This window comes from Dunckerocampus dactyliophorus, chromosome 20, assembly GCF_027744805.1.
Source record: "Dunckerocampus dactyliophorus isolate RoL2022-P2 chromosome 20, RoL_Ddac_1.1, whole genome shotgun sequence".
Classification (NCBI taxonomy): Eukaryota; Metazoa; Chordata; class Actinopteri; order Syngnathiformes; family Syngnathidae; genus Dunckerocampus; species Dunckerocampus dactyliophorus.
Window position 1 is genome coordinate 4,907,501 of NC_072838.1, and position 23,520 is coordinate 4,931,020.

The following is a 23,520-nucleotide window of genomic DNA, read 5'->3' on the forward strand; positions in this document are numbered from 1 at the left end:
ACTACAAACAAACCTGGCAAAACACCTGAAAGACAGGTACACCGACTTGTTTACTACTTTGCTGCCCACACTGCAACTCACTACAAGCATGCTGCCAAGACTGAATGCCTTGAATGCATTCACACAATACAATTGTAAAATTATACACCATTTTTCATCTATTATTCTTATTCTTCTTATTCCCCCATTTTTCGTCCGCTTCCACAGGCCACATTTTTCAACCAAACCCAAATATTCCAACACAAAAATTTCCAATTATTCACGCAACGCATGCTCTCCTTTCTCCACATTTCTAAAATTTCTACATTTCTCAAAATTTCCACAAAATGTTCCCGCTGAAAATGGGCCATTTTTCAGACATCTACAATTCCTACATTTTTCAACGGATTCAAATTATTGCAATTATGAAACCGTTCCACCCTCTAAGCACTTAACTATTTTACAATTTCAAAAATTCCGAATTTTCCAAAATGCCCATTTTTCCGGAACCTTACGCTTTCACGGTCCACATTTCTCAACTGATTCAAGCCATTCCAACATCCAACTGTTCAACACATTCAGGGCTTTCAGACTACCTATATTTATACAAAAACAATAACAAATAACAATAACAATAACAAAAATTCTAAATTTTCCAGAAATTCAACGTTTTCCCTAAAATGAATTACCTGCTATTACGGCCTCTTTTCTCAACCGATGCAAACCATTCCAACATCAACTAATTCAGGACATTCATGCTATTAGCCACAGCACAAAAATTCCCCACATTTTTTTCTTCCAGAATGCAAAATGCCTTCGATCTAAAAATTTCAATCCACTTCCACATTTCTTATCCGTTTCAGATCGTTCCCAAGTCATTCGAGACATTTAGCCTTCCTGGAACATTGCGCTATCATGCTTGGTGTTACCATGGTAACAATAGAATGTTAGCATTTGTAGCTATTTTCATGGGTAGACGCATATATAAACATGTAGCACTATCATGCTAGGTGTTAGCATACTAACATTAACATAGTAGCATTTTTAGACATATTCATAGAAAGACATGTATAAACACCACTATTATGCTAGGTGTTAGCATGATAACATTATCATAGTAGCATTTTAGCAGTTTTCATAGGTAGTCTGTTATATAAACCCCACTCATACTAGGTAACATGCTAATGTCATATTAACATTGCTAGCATGCTAATAGCATAGTAGCATTTTTAGCCATTTTCATAAGCACTATTATGCTCGGTCGAGGGAAAGGCTTCTTGAGAAGTCATCTGTACTTCTGTGAAGAAGGTGTCGGACGTTTCGCTCCTCATCCGAAGAGCTTCGTCAGCGAACTAATAAGTGCTGGTAGCCTAGGCCTTAAATACAGTAAGAGTGGGCGGAATTGGTGTGCCAACACCCTCCTTCTGTTGGTTCTTACACTAAGCCTGGGCGGAGTAGTGGTATAATCCTCTCCAGCTATTAACACCTCAGACTGTACGACTGAGAGCCTACACAGACATATTATGCTTGGTGTTAGTATGCTAACATTAGAATGTTAGCATTTCTAGAATACTACCATTTTTAGCTATTTTCATGGGTAGATGCATATATAAACACATAGCACTATCATGCTCGGTGCTGGCATATTTACATTAACATAGTAGCATTTCTAGCCATTTCATAGGAAGACATATAGCCACCGATATTACGCCAGGTGTTAGCATGATAATCCTAGCATTTTAACATTACTGGCATACTAATATTAGCATAGTATCATTTTTAGCCACTGTTTTAGACACTGTTATGCTAGGTATTAGCATGCGTTAGGTAGATCTTTCTTAAAAGCGTTGACGCTGTCCTCTGTATGCAGTCTTTGGAACGTCTTTTTGTCCTCCATCTTTTTTTTTTTTAAATAATAATATTCGTTATAAATTGTAAACACTGGAAGATGGTTGCTGATGTCATTGATTAACAGGCCACTAGTTGTGTTGTCATCAAAGTCATTGGTGAATAGATTATCAATTAGGGTGGTACAGCGGTCTGTTATTCTACTTGGTCTGGTCATTTTAGGATATAGACTCAAACTATACATTGTGTCTATGAAGTCATCTATTACCTTGTTCTTGTGTGGATTCAGAAGATCAATACTGAAGTCTCCACATACGAAGATTATTTTTTGACTGATATCTGTAAAGGTTCTTTTAATCAAATCCTCGAACATTTCAATGCTTTACTTTGGAGTTCTACATTAACAACTTATTAATACATTTTTGCTTTTTTCTTGACAGATTTCCATCATTATGCATTCCAAAATGTTATCAATAGCAAATGAAATATTATTTACCATCTTGTACCTCAAAGCCACTCCTGCTCCACTTTTGTTATTCCTGTTAATACAGATCATTTCATAACCTTCCAGCTCAAAGTCCATGCCTTTGTTGGCATTAATCCAAGTTTCCGAGATTGAGATTACTTTGAAGGGTTCAAATAGTCAGATGTTGTTATAATTTGTATACATGTTTATGTGAATAATTGACAACTTATTGCCAATATTAAAGTTGTTGTTGTAGTATTGTTCCTTGGTGTAGTAACAGCAGTTATTTCTGATATGAGAAAAAAAAATCTGTGTCTAGATCTGTCTTTTTCCAATTGTGGTTGTTTGTGGTCTGTGAAACAAATGGTATCCAATTGTAGATCTTCTTGTGGCATACTGATGACGTCGTCAAATGATAATGCATGTAATCCTTTCCTCTGCATCGCTCTTGTTTTTGAGTCATTTTCTTTTTCCATGTTGTCGTGTTGATATGATCTTTAGTATTTACCTAGATCCTTGATGTCTTTGACAACAAGCACTCTGGCCTCTGGTCGTCCATTTAACTTGATAAAAATTTTGCAGTTGGCACTCCCAAGTAGCTTGGATCTTTCCCTGCTTCCTCAGATCTCATGCTTTCTTGGCAATTTCAGCGTTGCGTTTTGTCAGATGTTGATTGATATAGACGTTTGTACCTTTCAGCTTCTTTCCCTGTTTCAGCAGGGCGGTTTTGAATTTCCTGTTGGTGAACTTGATGACGACGACAGGTGTGGTGCTGTTTCTGCCATACAGTGGGAGCACGCAAGCGTCGATGGTTTGAATGTCTACGTCCACCTCCATTGATTGTAAAAAAGTAGCAAGCGTCATCCATTTCATCTGGCTCATCCTTATTACCGACTGCCCTGGCATAAAACCTGGGTTTTATTCAAAGCCTCGTCACAATCACATTATTCATTTGTGTATTCTGGTCCACGGCATTAATAGTGTTCTTCAGATGCTCAATGATTTTCTCTTTTTCTTCGTTATCTTGTTTGAGTGGCACTCAATGCAGCATTACTATCTTGTAATACCTTGTTCTCCACTCTCAGACTTTGAATCTTCATTCAAGTTTTGAACCTTGTGTTTCATAGATTCAATGTTTGGTTCCAGGTCATCCAGCCTCTGTAGTTTCAGTAATTGGTTGGCTTCTGGCTACCCTGGTCTCATGATACAGCTTTTCTCCAAACGAGAAATCTCACCACGTTTTAATCACCAACAGTAGTTATGCAAAGACACATGTAAAGTGTACAGTAAAATTGATTGTAGTAGATTAGCTTTATGTTTACGCTAAAAGAACTAGTTACCATGGCGTACCAGAAGTAGGTCCAAATTAGACTACCATCACATGTTTTGACAGAAGTCATATGCATGACTGTGGATCTGACAAATCTGAAGGGAAAACTGCACTTTATTTTGCCCATCATCCACAATCCTTATGTGAGACATGAACACAAGTCTTTCTCTTTTTTGAGATTCACCTATAAAGCTACACATATATATACATGCTGTGACCATGTAGTGACAGGCTTATTCATGATAAAATGTAATACTTACAAAATGTTGATCTTAAGCATTAGTGAAACTTCCTTCCCGGGCGCATTGATTTCACAGAGCCCATACCAACGAGCGCTACTTCCGGAAATGACAGCAGCATTGAGAGAGCGTTTGCTACCGCTAATCATAGCAGACTTTGTGACTGCCCCGACGACTACTTTTTACTTTTACTCCCCCCAGGCAGAGAATAATGATGCTGGGTGCTATGCAGATCCAGCTATAGAAAAAATGGCAGATGAGCAGGAGATCCTAGCACCTCTTAAGTACAGAAATACCGGCAGTTATATGAGGCAGCCGACAATGGCGCACAGTAGTTTAAGTATAAAGAAAACACTGAAACAACTTCTGTTTTAAGTCAAATTGCTTGCTTTTTCTTTTCCTTTCCTTTTTCTGTGGTGGGAAGAATGACGAGCTGCGTTTGCAGCACTCCTATTCAAAGGACGAGTGGACCACCTTCTCTTCCTTATCTGTTGCAGCAGCAAATGAATACAACACAATTCATCTTCTTCAAGAAGTAGATGCGCAAGTGTCGCCATGTTAGAAGTGAAGCAAACGATGGCACACTTCTTCCGCTCTTGTTTAGTACCGTGGTAGAAGCGTGATTTTGATATACTGCCCCCTGCAGTTTGGGACCAGACGCCGCACGGAGTATAAAGTCACACATGGTCTCTCGAGCGGATTTCAGCGCGGCTCGTTCGAGCAGAAAGTATAACCCAGCCTTAAAACATTCTCAGCACTTCGCACTGTAAGTGAAGCACAGTGTCACTAAGCCACAAAGGTAGTTCTTCAGTGTAAGCACCTACAATAACAATGTCATTGTAGCTTGGTTAATATGCAGGTCACGTTATGCAAATGGACATTTTTGGTGCTTTTGGAGGTTTTAGAGGGTTTATAGGCGGAATAGGTGAACTGGATGCATTGTTAGCTGCCTCGTGCTCGTAGCTTTTCCCTCTTGAGAACACAGAAAAGAGAAAGGTGTGTGTTCATGCCACCACATAAGGATTGTGGATGATGGGCAAAATTCACAAAAATGTGCAGTTTTCCTTTAAGTAAATTTGCTCAAGTGAATAATCAATACACTGTATGTTATGTGTTAAGAGTTAGTCTTTTGCATTGATGTCCTGCTTTTTGGACTCACCCAGTCTCTTGTTTTCCAAAGGTGGCTCGATTTAACTTGAATCTTGTAGGCTGCAAGGAAGAAGCACATTTAGAATCAAATACGTCACCCAACCTGCAATAATATTGAAACATTTCCCGGGATTTTGTTCATACCGGGCTGGCTCCTGGTAGTGATTTCCCATTGATTTTACGAAGACACCTCTCAGCTGTGGCCTCATCTGCCATCTCCACGAAACAATAGCCTAGAGCACTGCTGGAGGATTGGACACTGTTTAAAGTCAAAATACATTCACAGCAACATATAACACACACATATAACAAAAATTTGTTTTTGTGGTTTTGGCACTCACCCTGTTATCTTGTTGCGTATAATTCGAACACTGACCGCCTGCTCACCCATGGTGGAAAATGCTCTGGTGATGAACTTCTCGTCCATATAGGAGTCCAGCTATATCCAATTTTAAAATGTTAAATGTTTTATTAAATTTAAGTTTAAGTTTAGTATTTATTGAGGGATGGTGGGAACACAAAATTAATGTGTTTCACCTTTCAAAAGCAACTATATAAAATGTTGATGGTCTCGCACTAGGACCAAGCGATGCTGCCGAAGTCAGCCGCCGAAGTCAGCTTCCGACTCACCAGGCTCCTGTTAACCTAATATGCCGTTTGTCCAATGTGTTTTTTCACACTTGTCGATGTGAAAACATTTTACATGACAGCCACTATTGTTTTTGTGAAACCATTATATTTGTGAAAATGCAATAAAGGTACATTTCTCTGTGTTTTCAGCCTCTGGCCAATATTACACCTGGTCCACTTTGAAAACCACTAGACCTATGCCTCTCAAATCTGGATTAATCTACAAACCTTAAGGTTCATACAAACATTTTGTGATTTGTGAAATCTTTATTCTATTTGTGAAAATGCAATAAAAGGTACATTTCTCTATGAAAACAAGAGAAAGAAGAAAACATACCAGGTATAAGAGGCTGAAAACAGAGAGATATATACCTTTATTGCATTTTCACAAACAGAATGAAGGTTTCACAAAAACAATAGTAGCTTTTCAGGTAAAGGTAATGTAGCAGTCAGTCGCACGGCATTTTCGGTTAACAGGAGGCTGGTGAATCGCAAGCTGACTTCGGCGTCGTCGCTTGGTCCTCGTGCGAGACACGTCACAATTTTATACAGTTTAACATTGCTTTTGGAAGGTAAAAACTGCCTTATGAACAAGTGCACGGGACATATCTTCGCTGCCGCCCCATTCCCAAATTACGTCGTGATGGTCACGGTGGCAGTTAAAACTCCTTGGGGGGGGGATAAGAATTCTACCTTCTAACAACATAGGACTGCCTGAAATGTTAGGACCGTCTCATCTACCTACGGCAATGTGACACAGTAGTACACCGTTAGCACTGTAGACTGTTAGCTGTTGTCAACATCGTGGGAATAGAAACGCGAAAGGAATATTCCTAGTCAACGTAAAGAGGCTAGCTAACTTGAGCGCCAATCTACATTGCAAAAATATTTATCAAAATAGCTATGAACTTACGTTTCCCATCCACAGAGTACTCATGGTGCCGTCGACAGTATAAAGTTTCAAAATGTAATTTATAAGACAAGGTCAATTCGAAACAAAAGAGTTTTGCATCCACATGCTAACAAAACAAAAAAGGAGAGACAAACGGTCGTACGCGTTGACGTCACACATGTACGTAATGCGTCATTCGTGCATGTCACATGAGCTGTGCCAATGCGCAATACCGCTTCTTCTTCTTCTTTTAGTTTAATGGCGGGTTGCAACCATGACTTTAAAAGGTGCATACTGCCACCTACTGTACCAGAGTATGTTACATGGGCCATATACAGTATCTTACTTTATGCTAACTTAGATAGTGAAGAGACTACTTATACTACTACTAATAATAATCCTAATAATAATACCTATATTAAAATATTCTAATACTTATCTATATTCTATTATATAATCCTGTGTCCTTCAAATATTCTATCACTGCCCTCTGTATATCTCTTACCCCCTCCCCACCAGTTCCTAAGATACCCTCAATGCTCCATTCCCTTCCTATCTTCTTAATTCTTTTCCTTAACGTTACACGTTCTTCCCTGTATCTCTTGCAGTGTAGTAATATGTGTTCTACGTTCTCTATACTTTTGCACTCCATACATACTTTTGATTTACATTTCCCTATCAAAAACATCTTGTCATTTAACCCGGTGTGATTGAGCCTCATCCAAGTTAACACTATTTCCTCTTTTCTGTTTTTTCTCTTCACCCCTTGTGCACTGATAGATTTTTGTACTTTATTATACTTTCTCCCGCTACTACTCTCGTCCCACCTATTTTGCCATTTGTCCATCATTTGTTTTTTGATTATTGCCTTTACTTCACCTTTACCAGCAGGTATATTTATAATTTCATTCCTTCTAATTCCCATTTTAGCCATTTTATCTGCCACCTCATTCCCCTCCACCCCTACATGTGCAGGCACCCAGCAAAATCTTATGTCTATTTTTAACATGTGTAGTTGGAATAAGTTTTGATGTATTTCTAATAATAAATCCTCTCGACTTGATTCCATATTTTTAATACTATATAATGCTGCCAGAGAGTCCGCACAACATACCACTCTATCTGGTTTTATTTCCTCTATCCATTGCAAACCTATAATGATTGCCATCATTTCTGCTGTATAAACTGAGAGCTGGTCAGGTAATCTTTTAATGATGCTATAATTCATTGTTGGTACATAGATTCCAATCCCCACCTTCCCTTCTTCGCTTTTTGATACATCTGTATACATATCTAAGTAACCATAATATTTGTTTTTAATATATTGACTTGCCTTATGTCCTTTTTCACTATCTTTCCATTTATTTTTAAACTTTGTCATATATATATCTACTTAAGGTTTAGGAAATAGCCAGATAGGAATATTGCTTATGGGTGTAGAATTATTAATATGCATATTTTTTATGTTATATTTATCTATTTTATATTTAATTACCCACCCAAAGCTATTACTTTTAGTTGTATTATACTCCCAACATTCCTCTATCACATTCTTGGCCAGATGTCCATGCCTACATCCTTTAAGTCTACTCCAGTATGTTAACATAAGTTGATCTCTTCTCAGGTCATACGCTACTTCTCCTAACTCAACCTGTATCGCTTTAATTGGTGTTGATATGATTGCACCTGTACATATCCTAAATGCTTTGTGAATATTTCTTTCTATTTTCATTAAATGTGTTTTAGCTGCAGCTCCATATACAAAACTTCCATAATCTATATTTGCTCTCATCAAAGCTCTATATATATATATATATATATATATATATATATATATATATTAGTGACTGTTTATCTGCTCCCCACTCCTTACCTGTAACAGCTCTCATTAAGTTTATTATCTTCTTACATGTGCCTTTCTGATCTAGCCACATACCAAGGTATTTACAATGATCTACTTTTATCATGTTTTGTCCATATAGCATCAGGTTCTGATCTTTTTGCCTTTTTTCCTGGTAATCGTCATGTAACATGTTTTATTGGGTGATGTCTTAAATCCCCAATCATATGACCATTGTTCTATCTTCTTTATTGCTTCCTTCATTTTACTTGTCACATTTATAGAATCTCGTCCCCTTGCCCAAATCACTCCATCATCTGCATATAGTGCCGACCCAATCCTTCTATCCAGATTCATGAATATATCATTTATCATTATGTTAAACAAAACTGGACTAATTACACTCCCCTGTGGTATACCATTTGCTATACTGTATTCTTCTGACATCTCTGATCCTATTTTAACTTTGAATTTTCTGTCCGATATGAAATCAAGGACCCAGTTATAGAACCTACCTCTAATTCCCATCCTATTCATCTTAATCAATAAACTCGCCCGCCACATGGAATCATAAGCCTTTTCAATATCAAAGAATTCAATATTCATCAGCTCTTTCATGCGCAATACCACTGAACTCTATTCTACTGGAATATGGAATCACAGGAGTGCCAAAATAAAAGGCGATGCGTGTGGAAATACAATGAGAATCAATAATAAAAAAATATACAAATGTGGAAATACAAAGAGAATCAGTAATAAAAAATATACAAATGTAGTCTTAGGTTGTTGTTTTTTTACTATTTTTTCTGTGTTTTTTCTGTATTGTCTTTGTTTTTTCCAATTTGACATTGTTTTTCCTGTTTTGTATTTGTCTTTTCCACTTGGGTTTTGTCATTGCATTTTGTCATTGCATTTGGTAACACCATGCAAATGCAGAAGAATGACCCGCCCACAGCATTCTGCCAGGATGAAGACTACTCCACACGTGATTACACGATTTCTGCTTGCAGTGGCTATGTAGTTAAGGAAACTCGGGATCCCGGAAATAATGTCACAGACAGAAAGTAGACGCAAATACAGGTACATCTTTAGCAAAAGTAAACGGGGAATTATATGGTGGACGTGGACGAATTGAGAAGAGGTGTTCAACGAGAATTATGAGCAATTGCTCGGTTGGTGGAAAATGTCATGGAAAGTTTTGATTAAAAAAAGTCTGCGTTGATGAATGCAGATATGGATGAAGCTATGTGGCGCAATCTTTAAGAGGTAAATGCCTTATTTTATCTTATTTAAATTTCGCATTATTTTGAATGCTGTGGGCGGGTCATTCTTCTGCATTTGCATGGTATTATCAAATGCAATGACAAAACGCAAGTGGAAAAGACAAATACAAAACAGGAAAAACAACGGCAAATTGGATAAAACAAAGACAATACAGAAAAAAACAATATAATAAAAAATACGACAACATTTTTATAATTTTTTAAATTATTGATTTTCTTTGTATTTCCACACGTATTCCCTTTTAATTTTGTCACTCCTGTGATTCCATACTGGAAGGGGCGTCACCACTGATCTGTATTATATATCTGGATAGCTCATTGGCGATGGCTTGTGAAGCCACACGGCCGCCATATTGCCACTCGCAAGAAACACTTCTCGGACAAGCTTTTGCATTTGTGGTGAACTTCTTTTATTAATTCGGATTGGACACAAATTTTGCCTTCAGATGCCTGCACGTGCAGCTATTAACTGCACAAATCGCCAGTTCAAAGGCTGTGGACGAACATTTCACCTGTAAGTATGATTGAAATGTAGATTTATGATTGATAATTTAAGGGTTTTGCACTGTCGATCTCTCAGATATTTTCGATTGTGTAAAATTCTTCTGATTAAATGTATGTCCAGAATTGATACGTTTGTATACAGTAACTCTATAATAGCTAAGAGGAATTTACGTACTTTTTTGTTATATCATAATATATGTGTCATGATCTGTGTGCTGCTCTGCTGCCCTCTGGCTGTTTTCTGTTGCAGCACACGTGTACCGGCAGGAGGAGCTAATTTGACACACCTGCAGGCAATTAAGGAAGCTCTTCTTAAACTGCAGCCAGACGCTAGTCCAGTGCCGGATTGTTACTCAGCCTACGCCAACTACCTGATCTTTCCAGCATCTAGTTACCTCGTATTGCTACTCTCTGGTCATTCACTACCTTGTTTGCCTGTTCCTCCTGCAGTTGGGTTTTTCCCTGCAGTGGTGAGTCATTATCCTGCTTGATTGTTCAGCAGCGTTTTCATTTCTACTCTGCCTACCTTTTTGTGCAGCTTTTTGTGTTTTTGTATTTTTCTCTCTGCTAGTTTACGCAGCACTCTTAGTTCTCTTACCTTTTTCCCTGTGACTAGGTCCAGGAGTTTTGTTATACTTTCTAGTTTTGTTGTATGTTTTTCCCCACTTGTGGACAACCTTTGTTAATAAACCCTTTTGTAACGATTGTGCTGTCTCTGCATAGCCGTTCCTAACAATATGTATTTCTTTAAGGGACGAAGGATACTTGAAGGAATGGGAGAATGTCAGTGTTTCCATGATGCTTACCAGGCATTGTATACAGTGCAGTTAGCAAGCCAGTTTGTACACAATTGACCCGGCATGACCCTTCATTTGGATAAACAATAATTTTTTTTTTTTGCTGCTGAATGACTGACGTAAAAGGATTCATTGATATGATATGTTGTGGAAAATAATATCACTGAACATGCATACCGGTATGTTTGAGATTGCAAACAACGTATTGTCTTACCCAAAGCATACCTGTACAGTATGTGCATGGCTCAGATCAAGGGTACCCAAGTGTTACATTTTGGGTAAAATTTTAAAACTCGTGTATAGACCTTGGTAATGTTATAAACACAAACTTCAAACATTGCAAAACCCACACCCAACATACCAGAGGTCGAGACATCTTCCATTTCCCATAGCAACCCTCCGAAGTTCACTCTTTCTTAAATGTAATGTACATAACTCGGTGTCGACTTTATGCTGTTACCTCTGCATAGATTTGACTTTTGTTAGAAAAGTAACTTATATTTGAGAGAGTATCATAAAGTAAATAAAAACAAGTGACAAATCCAGATCTTGAGTTAAAGAAAAATTGACCTTCAGTCCTTACCATGCCATTGTTGTATCAGTACAAAGACTACAAATCCCATCAGCCGTTCTTAAGACTGTAATGACATAAACTTTGACTTATCAACTCCACAATATAAGCTAATCGTTGCAGCACTGTGGCAACATGAGCCAGGATTCAGTGGAATGCACTGAGTGGTTCTTGAATTATGCTAAAGACCTAAAATTATAAGGCGATCTTTGACCTCCCATGAGGGACACGCCGATCGCTTCCGGGTTAAATACCGAGCAATTTATCAACGAACACGCTACAATTTATTTGGTTTGGATAAATGTCAACGACATATAAAATGACGGATAAAAGTAAGTAAAATCCGACTAGTAATGATGAATAATTTTGCCCACTTCGCGTGTTTTTTCACAGCTTCGTGTACAGGACACGAACGGCGACCTACTAGAGGTACAAACAACAGCTGTCAAAAGAAGTTACACTGCTCGATAAACACAAAATTTGTAACTCACCCGACGAAAAAAGTAATTTCAAAGTGCATAAAGATCTTCTCCAATTTATATAAAAATGAAAAAAATCTTACCTTAGACTTGACAATGGTTGTTAAACCGCCGATTGCTCGTCGAATTGAATGATGCTGCTTCTCCGAGGTCGTGACTGAACGTACATTACGCTAACACAAAATGGCGGATACAACGAAACATTCCCCTGCTGAACGCGTATTTGGCGAATAACTGGCGGAAGGACACAAGTTTTGTTTGGCCCAAGAAGGCACTTTTTATTTTCAAATTCAATATTTACTAGCAATACGCAATTTACGCTGTGAGCTCGAAGTGTACGTACATTACTGGCCGGACACGAAATTTAGGTGTGTTAGACATTTGTTCAAATAATCTTATTTTACTCTTTTATACACAAAAAATCACTTTAGTTGCAGAGTTGAGTAATTATTCCATGAATATTTACCATTGTAGTCATCATGGGGTTTGTTTTCCCATGGAATTATGTTCTTCAAAATTTTCATCGGCAGGCGGACACGAAGGTTATGTACTTTTCACTAATGATTACACGACAGTTTTTTTTTTTACACTGAGAATATTTGAATAAAACACATTAGAAACCAATTTCAGATATCATTCTTTAATTCTAAGTAGAAGTCATGACAAAATTATCAGAGAAAATGTTAATTTCACAACAAAAGTAGACATGCTTTACATGTAACATTTCAATGTCCAAATACAGACACTTTTTTACAACATGGCCGTGCTAGCGCAAAACAAAAACATGAACAGGCTTAATTTATGGTTTGGTAAGCTTCCTCACTCTATAAACGTTAGAGTGATGGGGATAGTACACGTTGTTAGAACAACAATTTCAAATACTACTCAAGTGAAGTTGAAGACAGCAAAGGGTACCCTTGATCTGAGCCATGCACATACTGTATGGTTTTGTTTCAGTGTTGTTTTTTTCTGGGTGTATGTGTTTATGGTTATTACACATTATGGTTATCACATATTATTGCTGTGGTTTTTGTTAAAATATATTTCTATATCAGAAAAGAGGTTATTTCTATTTCATAACACAAACAAAAAAAAATCAGCAAAATGTTAAATGATTTTAAAACTTCCAGCGACGTAGGAGCTATCCAGATATATTATACAGATCAGTGGTGCCACTGCGCAATCACTGAGTGTGCGCAATACGTACCCGGAACGCAATCGGTTCAACTGAGTTCTACGCATGTGCAGCACGTCTACATCCGGTCGGCCTATTTTTCGGCAGTCACATGCTAAACATGTGCAATCTACGCAATCCGTCGATCTATTTTACGGTAGCCAGCAATATAGGTCTCCCCTTCACTCCCCAAAACGTTATTAAGACAGATAGAAATTTGAGAAATAACATTATCAATCTTTTTTTTTCTTATACTATATAAGAAGTGTGCAAGTGGACCATTTATAAGCCCTCTTTTCTTTGTTCCATACATTATTTTACGTTTTCTTTCGCTGCTGAAAAAAAACCCACACAAAAGCATTTGCTGGGAAAATACTCTCCAGATCAAAATCTTAAGACCAGTTGAAAAATTGCTAGAATTTGCATTTTGCACATTTGGATCATAATGAGGTTTTAAGTAGAGCTACAAATTGCAAAAGCAAGAAGGGGGAGTGAGACAAAAAGCATTTTGAAAAAGTAATTTATTGAAAACAACAATGAAACAGAAATAGGTTGTTTATCAGCTGATCAAAAGTTTAAGATCATTGCTCAAAAAATAACAAAAAACTCTCCAAACCAGAACCAAAAATGGTCTCAGTAGGACTCAGTAATGAGAAGCTCCACCGTTTTTGTTCATCACTTCAAAAATGGCTTTGGGCATGCTTGATGTGAGTGTTTCCAGGAGGCTAGTGGGAACATTGCTCCAAGTGGTGAAGATGCCACCACCACCATCACCAAGAACATCAACTGTCTGGAACTGATGGCTATTTTTATAAACTTCCCTTGCCATCCATCCCCAAATGTTCTCTATGGGATTTAAATGGGGGGAACATGCAGGATGGTCCAGGAATAACTTCCACAGCATGTGACATCGCACAAGCGCTGTCGTAAAAATTAGCTAAAGGAGGAAGTGACGTAGTCCTTGCGCATGCGCGGGATGGATTGCGTTCCGGGTACGTACAGTATAGCCTGTTTGATGTGGAGGATACGCACATCGAGGATACATTTTTGTCGATGGCGGCCCTCGCCCCCACAGTATATCGATGTGAAAAGATGTGTTCAGATGATGAAGTCCTCGGTGAAATGATCACTGCAAAGGACAGAACTCAAGGTGGGCTTCCATCTGTTTCTCATTCTCTGCACTTGTTTCATCAATTGTTGTCTTAAACGTTCCTGTTTTGGAAAAGAAAACAAACTTACAGTATCACTTGGCTACTGTAAACATTCAGCAGCATGACTATTTTGATGAAAAATATACTGAACCAAGTTGACAAACAACCTCGAGAGGCGTTTTTGTTTACTCTGCTTTAGCTGAGAGGTGTCACACCGATGTCACTTCTTCAATGAGGCTCAACTGCGAGAGCTAGTTCGTCACAGGTGAACTATGAACTATGAATGTAATTTTTGGCAAATTTACCATTCGCGTTCATAAATATAACAATGTAAAACATACTGTAATTTCTGGTGTTTAAGCCGCACTGCATTTAGAGGGAAGAACAGTTTTGTACATATATAAACCGCACAGGACTATGCCGCACATGTCCACATCATAAAATGGCATATTGTTGCGCTCACTAGCCCGTGAGGACTAGGAAGCTCTTTATTCGGCATGAGCCAATCATGAGCTATGAAAAAACTCACACCAAGCTTGTCAACCCATTGGAAATCGCAGAAGGTCATGACTCAATATAACAGTCTGACTCACAGTGTCATCTTGGAAAGAATGCTAAAATCATCACACAGCAACTTAACAATCAAAAGGTAGCTAAGAAATATACTACGCAGCCGTGGAGAAGATGGGTAAAAAAAAATAAAAAATTTTTGCGAGAGCTAACAAAACTTTAGCAAGATAATGCAAAACGTTTGGAAGAGAACACAAAACTCTTTTGCGAGATAACGCAAAAATGTTTAAGAGACAGCAGTAAAGTTAGAAACATATTCACACATTCAAAATTCTGGGATCAATAACTCCCAAGTGAATGGTTGCAACCATACCTCAGCGACAACCCAGCTTTTATCAAAACGAGCCGTCTTCTGTGCAGTCTGACTTATATTGATCTCTAGGAGAAGCTGGCAGCGAGACCGGAGTGCAGGGACCGTCTGCAAATGTCGTCTTCTTCTGTATTACGGCGGTTGGCATCAATGTTGACAACTCCTTCGTAAGAAAAGTAGCTATTGGCTGTCCTGGAAGGCCATAGACGACATCGTTGGCTAGTTTGCATGTTTTTTGCATATGATGTTGTAAGAGCTATAGGAAAAAACATAAAATATGATACAGAAGAGAAGAACCACAAAACTCACCTGACTCATCAATGACCTCCTCCTCTCCATACTACGGCAAAGACTTTTGGAAAATGTGCTTTTCAATAATTTGGGGGAATTTGAAAAATTCTTGTTAATAAATTCAATTCTGTCACATGTCCGTATAATAGCTTCAATAGCTTCACTTCTGTGAAGAGTAGGACCACAAAATTCACCTCACAAATCAATGGCCAAGTGAAGCTATTGAACGGACATGTTACAGAATTGCATTTATTAAAAAACACAATTTCCCCACATTTTCAGTCTTTGCTGTAGTAGGAACAGGAGAAGGTCGTTGATGTGTGAGGTGAGTTTTGTGGTCCTACACGTTACAGAAGTGAATTTTTTAACAACCTAATAAAAATTGCCCTAAATTATGTAAAAGTCCATTTTCACAAACTTGTTGCTTCATATTTATATTTGTAGCCAATGACGTCATTTATCGCCTTTCAGGACAGCCAATAGATACTTGTCTTACTGAGGAGTTGCCAACATTGATGCCAACTGCCATAATGCAGAAGAAGAAGAAGACATTTGTAGACGGTCCCTGCGCTCCGGTTTCACTGCCGGCTTCTGATAAAGATCAACATAAGTCAGACTGCACAGACGATGGCTTGTTTTGATAAAAACTGGGTTGTAGCTGTTTGTCTGTGTTGACACGGTTGGGAAGACACTTGGGAGTTATTGATCCCGGAAGTTTGAATATGTGAATATGTTTGTAACTTTACCGCAGTCTCTTTTGCGTTATTTCGCAAAAGAGTTTTGCGAGGGAACACAAAATAGTTTTGTGTTATCTTGCAAAAACGTTTTGCAAAAAAGTTTGTTCTTTTTTTTTTTTTATCCATCATATTTTTTTTTTCTCCATTTTCCCCTCTGGGGCTCCAGTATATACCGTTGCCAATACAAGTTTAAAATTAAGAAAAACAACTATTTAAAATTTTTACCATAATGAATTTCGTCCCAGCAAAGCATTTCACTGGTTATTGTTGCCGGGGCGCTGCAATGATGTCAGCCTCCCTTTGGGCTCCTCTGGTTCCCACTGGTGAACACATGCAGCTTTGCAGGGCCCCGCCAGCCATAATAATAAAAAGGAAGTTGGTTAACTTTAGTTTGTTGAAAATTATGGAATGAAATTGATTTCATCTTTAACTGAATCACAAGATGATCTGCCCCGATCCACAAATGTTTGCAAACATGCAGTGAGATTTCAGTCACGGCCAAATGATTGCAGTTGGCATGTCCCAGCACCACTGCTGATATATTTTCACTCATTTCTAAAAAAAAAATGCAAATAGGAGGAGTCATTGGACTGCAACAAAAACAAATGCTTTATTCAATCATACTATAGTCTTATATCCCATATAAGCAATATAATGACATTAGTTTACAATGTCCATATGGCATTGGTACATTATCACTACCCTCAATACAACCCTGCAATAAATGTACACATTCTTTACCTGGGAACCAAAATATGCTAATTATGTACTGTATGCATTTATTTGAAGAAAGACTGTAATAAATGAATACAACGTTGTGTATGAGTTGACATTTTCTACCAAATGCGTATTAAGAGTACCTGATGTTTCTTCCATTCTTTTATCAATAGAACATATTTGACATGGGTCATTCTTCTGAAAGGGGCACCGAAAGCTTGACATAGCAAGCAAAAATGAAAGTTGTTACTTTCCAACCAATTTGCCTACTAAAATAAAGTATCACTTGTTCTGTTTCTGTTTATGAAGAAAAACCTCAAGAAATAAAATATGACATTTTGCTATATTTCATAGCAGCACTAAAACCTCAATTGTAAGATTTACATTAAAATGCTCTTATTTACTTAATTTTTTTCAATAAATGCATGAGATATAAATTTTTGAGTAAGTTTGGACAAGTCAAAGTTTTTTTTGACATTTTGACATGTGCTTCAGGGCCCCATGGTGGTCTAGTGGTTAGCATGTTGGCCACGCAGTCACAGTCTGGAGATCGGGAATCTCCATTGGGCATTTCTGTGTGGACTTTGGGTTTTCTCCGGGTACTCCGGTTTCCTCCCACATTCCAAAAACATGCATGTTAGGTTAATTGGTGACTCTAAATTGTCCATAGGTATGAATGTGAGTGTGAATGGTTGTTTGTCTATATGTGCCCTGTGATTGGCTGGCGACCAGTCCAGGGTGTACCCCGCCTGAGGAGAAGTGGCATAGAAAATGGATGGATGGGTGGATGGACGTGCTTCATGGAAAAATTATATTGTGCACTCTATTACAATTTATGATGGTGAGGCTTTTTCCACAGCTTATCTTTTTCAGTGTTGTTGTGCTGACCTCGTCGTGACGTAATGGTGATGTTTCTTGCACGTAACACAGAGCTAGTGGATGGACCGTGCTTCAGACTTTGTGCGTAATAGACTTCACCTTCCACGGAAACGTGATGAAAATCGTAACACGTATCATGGACATTACACCATATTTCTGATTTTGAATGTGTCACTTTTATGATCTCAATTGTCGATGAAAAACCAAATAAATACCCCGCAAATACCCTAAAGTTGACTGTGTGTCAATGCAGACATCAGATCATTTGCATATCCACTTCCTCGATTCAAATGTAGCTACGCTATATGGGGACTTTGCTGGTTACGTTTGTGACGTGCACACGTTTTGTGGGATTTGGGTCAAAGTGCAGCAATGGAATGCAGCAAAATACGTTTGGTGCACAATGACGTGTTATACTTGGGAAATCAGAACAGCTGAAACGTAATTCCACCGTTTAGTATTTATTTCATCGTCGTTGTGATGCACTTGTGCATGTCACAAAATGGCGATGCACAAATGGGCTGAAATTGACATCAGATTGTGTTTTATAAACAGCAGACACAAAGTATTCCATACTGTTCACTGTTTATTCAATGTGTTTGTAGTATATTTTTTATTTGGTTATAGCTGCAAATCACTGTAGTCGGTGCATCATGCTCCTCCAAGTGACGGCACCCTCTCTTCGGTCCCCTTACAGGAGAATGACCCATATATGACCTTGTGCGCTTCATCCCATTATAAAGTAATACATTTACACTGATGTTGCACTGCACAGCATCCATCTGAGAGTCCTACTGATTACTAGCTCAGCTTTTAAAAAAACAATAATGGCTTTGTACATAACAAATGCAGCAGTACAGCTTTTGCAGATCATCTCACAGTGAGAGGAAGAGAAGTGCTTTCATAGCCCATAAAACAATTATGAATTGACAAACAGAATACAGTAATCCCTCGATTATAGCAGTAATTTGGTTCCAGACCCGACCATGATAAGTCCTCTATGTAGGATTCCTTATTGATAAATAGAATATTTTGGTAGTTAGAGCATAGAAAACCAGTTTATGACCTTGTAAATATGGTCTTTAACATTATTAGAGCCCTCTAGACATGAAATAACACCCCTACAGTCACCTTTACGCTCCTGTTACCCAAGAGAAAGAAAATAAGACATTTACAACTATAAGTACAGTATGTTCCGGTGCTAGAGTAGGTGAGTGGGGGGGACAGGAAGTGACATCGGGGGTTCAGTGTCAAGTTTTAGCTTGGAGTGGGTTATGGCAGCAACAGTAGCCCGTGTTTGGGATTACCGTGTCTGTTGTGAGATCATTCAAACCTGCAAGAAAAGCTGTTGTTCCACCTATCAAGTCTGGTACTTATGCGTCTCACCCAACTTTGCAGTAATATGACGCCTATTGACCAGTGAAGAATACTACATATCATCACAGTGTCTTTGAATGTGTCTTTTGAATGCCTTATATTTGTATTTTACTTCATTCAGCCATTTTTATGCTGAAAATGCTTCATTTCGCTCAATGTAACATTTGCAAAGATATGTTGTTTGACTAATAATAGGCCGTATTCAACCACGAAACAACATGATTTATTCATGAATATATTTTTGAGAACTGTGATAGAGTAAATTGACAGTGTGACGGGGCGAGGGATTACTGTATAAAGCTCATCTGGAGAATGAAACCAATTTTACATTTAGTTATGTGCATGAAACCTCTAAAGCAATATTGCAACTTTCAATCAGATATTACAGTAATTATCATCATTAATAAACAGACTTGACAATCTTTGAACTTGCCTTACAGTTGTTTCTTTAGGGCAGCATGTCTATCCGTAAGACTGCAAAGTCAGCCCATAAATTAATTATCAATTATTGATCAATTACCAATAATTTGGGCCGTATTTGGACATTTAAATATGACGGAATAAACTATTGAAGTATAAAATAAGCATACTATGACGGGAATGGAACAGTTTCTGAACATGATTCACTCTTATTAAGTGTCTCGAGAAGCAAAAGATGGAACGAGCAAAAAGAAGTTCTGAATGGATCAGTGTGTTAGATTTGAGCATACAGAAATTGTAAGAATCCAAAAAAAGATGTAGTGTGAGGAAAATAGGAAGCTGGAAAGGTTGACAGAGTGTGGAAATGTATTTTGATAGGCAGAACAAGTGGTGCACTGACTAAAAGCAAACCCTGACATGACTTTTGACCTTATTGATATCAAATCAGTTGTCAGTGTGGTTTCCTTCTCTTCCAAGGAAACATGTTTGACAACTGGTTAATACTTCCAATCAGTGACAGCACAAGTAAATCTTTCTGGATATTATACTCCAAAGTCATCAGCAGAAGGGAATGGGTTGTGGAGTGATGTGTGATGACTGATAAAATAAACCTTTGCCTTTTGGAGAGGGCATGGACACAGCAGACTCCAGACTGGACTTGACTGGACTGGACTGGACTGGACTGGACTGCCATGGAAGGGAAGAAGAATGGCAGTGTTGAGGTATGTGGGTGTGGGTGCAGGCAAAACCCACTCAGTCCATCTTCTCTTTGTGAACAAGTTTGGGTGCATCCACAAAGTCTTGTCCGTTAAACAAGATGATGGTGGCTGTAATGGCGCTGCAAACCCCCCAGAACATCACATAAGCAAAGGTCTCTGTCCATGTGTCACCTGAAAGACATCAGCAAATCCATCATGAAGTCGCCTGCTACGCAGGATTTCTCAGGCTCAGACTCCAAACAGAGGCCACCACCTTTTGTAGGGTGATGACCAAAAACCAGGACACTCAACTTTCCTCTTGGATGCCATGTTCATTAAAGCAGGGGTCGGGAACCTATGGATCGCGAGCCAGATATGGCTCTTTTGATGTCTGCGTCTGGCTCTCACACGATTCTTAATGCTATACATTTGGTAAATTTTCTTTTTTGTTTTCGCTGACATTTTAAAGTAAAATGTTACAGAAATCAGTATTAAAAAACGTTCCAATACACTCAACAAAAATATAAACGCAACACTTTTGTTTTTGCTCCCATTTTTTATGAGATGAACTCAAAGATCTAAAACGTTTTCCACATGCACAATCTCACCATTTCTCTCAAATAATGTTCACAAATCTGTCTAATTCTGTACCTTGAGCACAAACTTCATTTAGTTCCATGTATGTACGTTATATGAAGTGTTATGTATTTACATAACCATGGTGGTAAGATCAAAGTGAAAAGAAAGAAAGATAAGGAGTACCGTACATTTCAGCACGAATGGATAAAGGAATTCACCTTCGAGCAGAGAGCAGGTTTGGCGGTGTGCTAATCTGCAGTGATAAAATTTAATCGATGAAATGGTCAAATATAAAGCAGCACACCATGCTAGATTAGCATCGACCAGTAAATATCCAGCTGGGGACACCCAGAAGAAGGCATGCTAAGAGTTACCCAAAAGTGCAAGCTAGCCAGCAGCAACTCCATGCATGGAGCCAACAAGCTGACTGGTCTTTAGCATTCATGCTTGATGTGGCGAATTTACTTTTTTACGACAATTTGGATAAAGACAAGATAAACGAATAAAAGACATGCCTCTGTTCGCAAGAGCTGTTCACGATGTCGCCGTCATCATGGCAAACAAATCAAGTGGAGGAAACACAAATGAAGGACATAACTGCAGCGGTATACTTTTCCCTCGCTTTCAGTGAGTCGACAGATGTGAACCATGCAGCACCAGAAGTCACATTAATGGTGAGAAGTATTGTATTTATTGATTAGCTTCAGTGTAATAACGTTACTAAAAAGAATAAAAGCAGAGACTTACTATATTGTAAAATGGTTGGTCTTGCCTAAAAATATATTATATGGCTCTCATGAAAATAATTTTTTTAAAATTTGGCTTCCATGGCTCTCCAAGCCAAAAAGGTTCCCGACCCCTGATTTAAAGTATGCATCTTCTGTCTGGATAGAAAATTTTTATACAGTAATCCCTCGTCTACTGCGGTTCATTGGCTCCAGACCCGACCGTGATAAGTGAATTTCCACAAAGTAGGATTCCTTACTTATAAATAGAATATTTTTGTAATTTGAGGATAGAAAGCCTGTTTACAACCTTCTAAATGCACTTATTATTAGAGCCCTCTAGACAGGAAATAACACCCCTATAGTTACCTTTACGCTCCTATTACCCAATATAGTAGACATAAGAGAAAATAAGACACTGTAAGACATAAATATGACATAATACACATACACACACACACACACACACGTTAGTATTGTAAAAATTCCTTGTTCCTTTTTTTACTTCCTATTTCCTGTATAGTACTTCCTGTGGTGGCTCGGGGGTCGGCAAAGCCACATATTTTAAAATGCATTTCAGTGAGAGCCTTATCACAGTTTTTAACGTGGAATACAGCTAAATGCATGCATTTTTAAGCAAGACTAACAATTTCAGAATATAATAAGTCTCTGAATTTATTCTTTTCAATAACATTATACTGAAGCTAACCAATAATACTATAATAATAATAATGATAATCATAACGCAGTCATAAAATTCTTCTTATCATTAATGCGACTTCTGGTGCTGCATGGTTCTGCACGATGCTCTACATCTTTGTTTTTACCATCTTCTTTGACAAAAAGGTTTGCTCTGTAGAATTAGCTAGCTGACTATTTGATTAAAGGAGGGAAGTTTACTTCTTGACCTCTCAGTGACCTTGGTAGGCTACCGCAATATCCAATATTTATGGAGTTTTGGTGTCTGACTCGGAAAATATCACAAGGACAGCTGGCATTGGCTCTGACCACCCGTATTGCGGTAGACAATGGATGGATGGATGGATTAAAATGCATGAGAATGTTTTATGTTTGGAGCATTATTTTTAGCACTGTGATTCCTGTAATGCTTTACTACAATGTCAGCAGAAAAAAATGAAAGGAAATGCATTTTGTGATGTTAAATAATGTCTGAGAGTCTGATACAGCCATCAAAAAACCATATCTGGCTCCTGAGCCACAGGTTCCCGATCCTTGATGCAGACTGTCCAGAAGTCAAGCAACCTACCAGACATCAGAAGGCATACGATGCACATGGAGAATGCCACCAACATGATGATGGGGAGCTGAAAAACAGGATTAATAGATCACACTGAAGTTCACGGCTGCTCATGCAAACAGACAAAACACTCAGCAACTAACCGTGAGAAACTTCCAGTCCTTCTGTACCCGAAGAGGACTGGGGCCGTCTGATTCATCAAGGGCAAAATTACCCAGAAACAAGTCAATTGAATCCTGAAACACAAAAATAAATCATAGAGACAATATGATTCATCTTAAGTCAGACGATATACAGGCTTCCTAGATTCTATTACAAAGCTAACTACACGATTATATGATTGCTTTCTTAGATACTTTATTTGCACACATGAAAAAGTTCTTTACTTTGTTACATGACGTTGTAGTCATAGCTCCACATATCAAAAACTGAGGATGCAGTTTGCAATGCAAACCTTTTTACTATGACGATAGTGTATCAAACATACTTGTCTGAATCCATCAGAGAAGTTGTTTTTGTAGTAGCGTATCACGGAGTTCCAACCATCCATCAATAATCCCCAGCGTGTTCTCTTGCCTGTCCTGTGGAAAGACAGTTTTGGAAAGGACATGTATGTAAATATCAACA

The 23,520-nt window shown here is 38.2% G+C and overlaps 2 protein-coding genes across 4 annotated transcripts in view; both read right to left on the bottom strand.

The window, feature by feature from the left end:
• Nucleotides 1–6,721, bottom strand: part of LOC129173447 (tRNA selenocysteine 1-associated protein 1-like) — a 24,608-nt gene extending 17,887 nt beyond the window's left edge. The window contains exons 1-4 of one of the 3 annotated variants that reach the window (XM_054764376.1): nt 6,555–6,608; nt 5,353–5,450; nt 5,156–5,255; nt 5,022–5,071 (exon numbers count right to left, since the gene is read on the bottom strand). In XM_054764376.1, coding sequence (XP_054620351.1) covers nt 5,022–5,071; nt 5,156–5,255; nt 5,353–5,450; nt 6,555–6,578 — 272 coding nt within the window. In that variant the 5' untranslated portion in view covers nt 6,579–6,608. Of the gene's footprint in view, nt 1–5,021; nt 5,072–5,155; nt 5,271–5,352; nt 5,451–6,554 lie in introns of all 3 variants that reach the window. The other 2 variants (XM_054764374.1, XM_054764375.1) reach the window with 2 other exon arrangements.
• Nucleotides 6,722–16,425: 9,704 nt separating this feature from the next.
• Nucleotides 16,426–23,520, bottom strand: part of sacm1la (SAC1 like phosphatidylinositide phosphatase a) — a 41,351-nt gene continuing 34,256 nt past the window's right edge. The window contains exons 17-20 of the mRNA XM_054763897.1: nt 23,381–23,474; nt 23,037–23,129; nt 22,903–22,960; nt 16,426–20,523 (exon numbers count right to left, since the gene is read on the bottom strand). Coding sequence (XP_054619872.1) covers nt 20,387–20,523; nt 22,903–22,960; nt 23,037–23,129; nt 23,381–23,474 — 382 coding nt within the window. The 3' untranslated portion in view covers nt 16,426–20,386. The remainder of the gene's footprint in view (nt 20,524–22,902; nt 22,961–23,036; nt 23,130–23,380; nt 23,475–23,520) is intronic.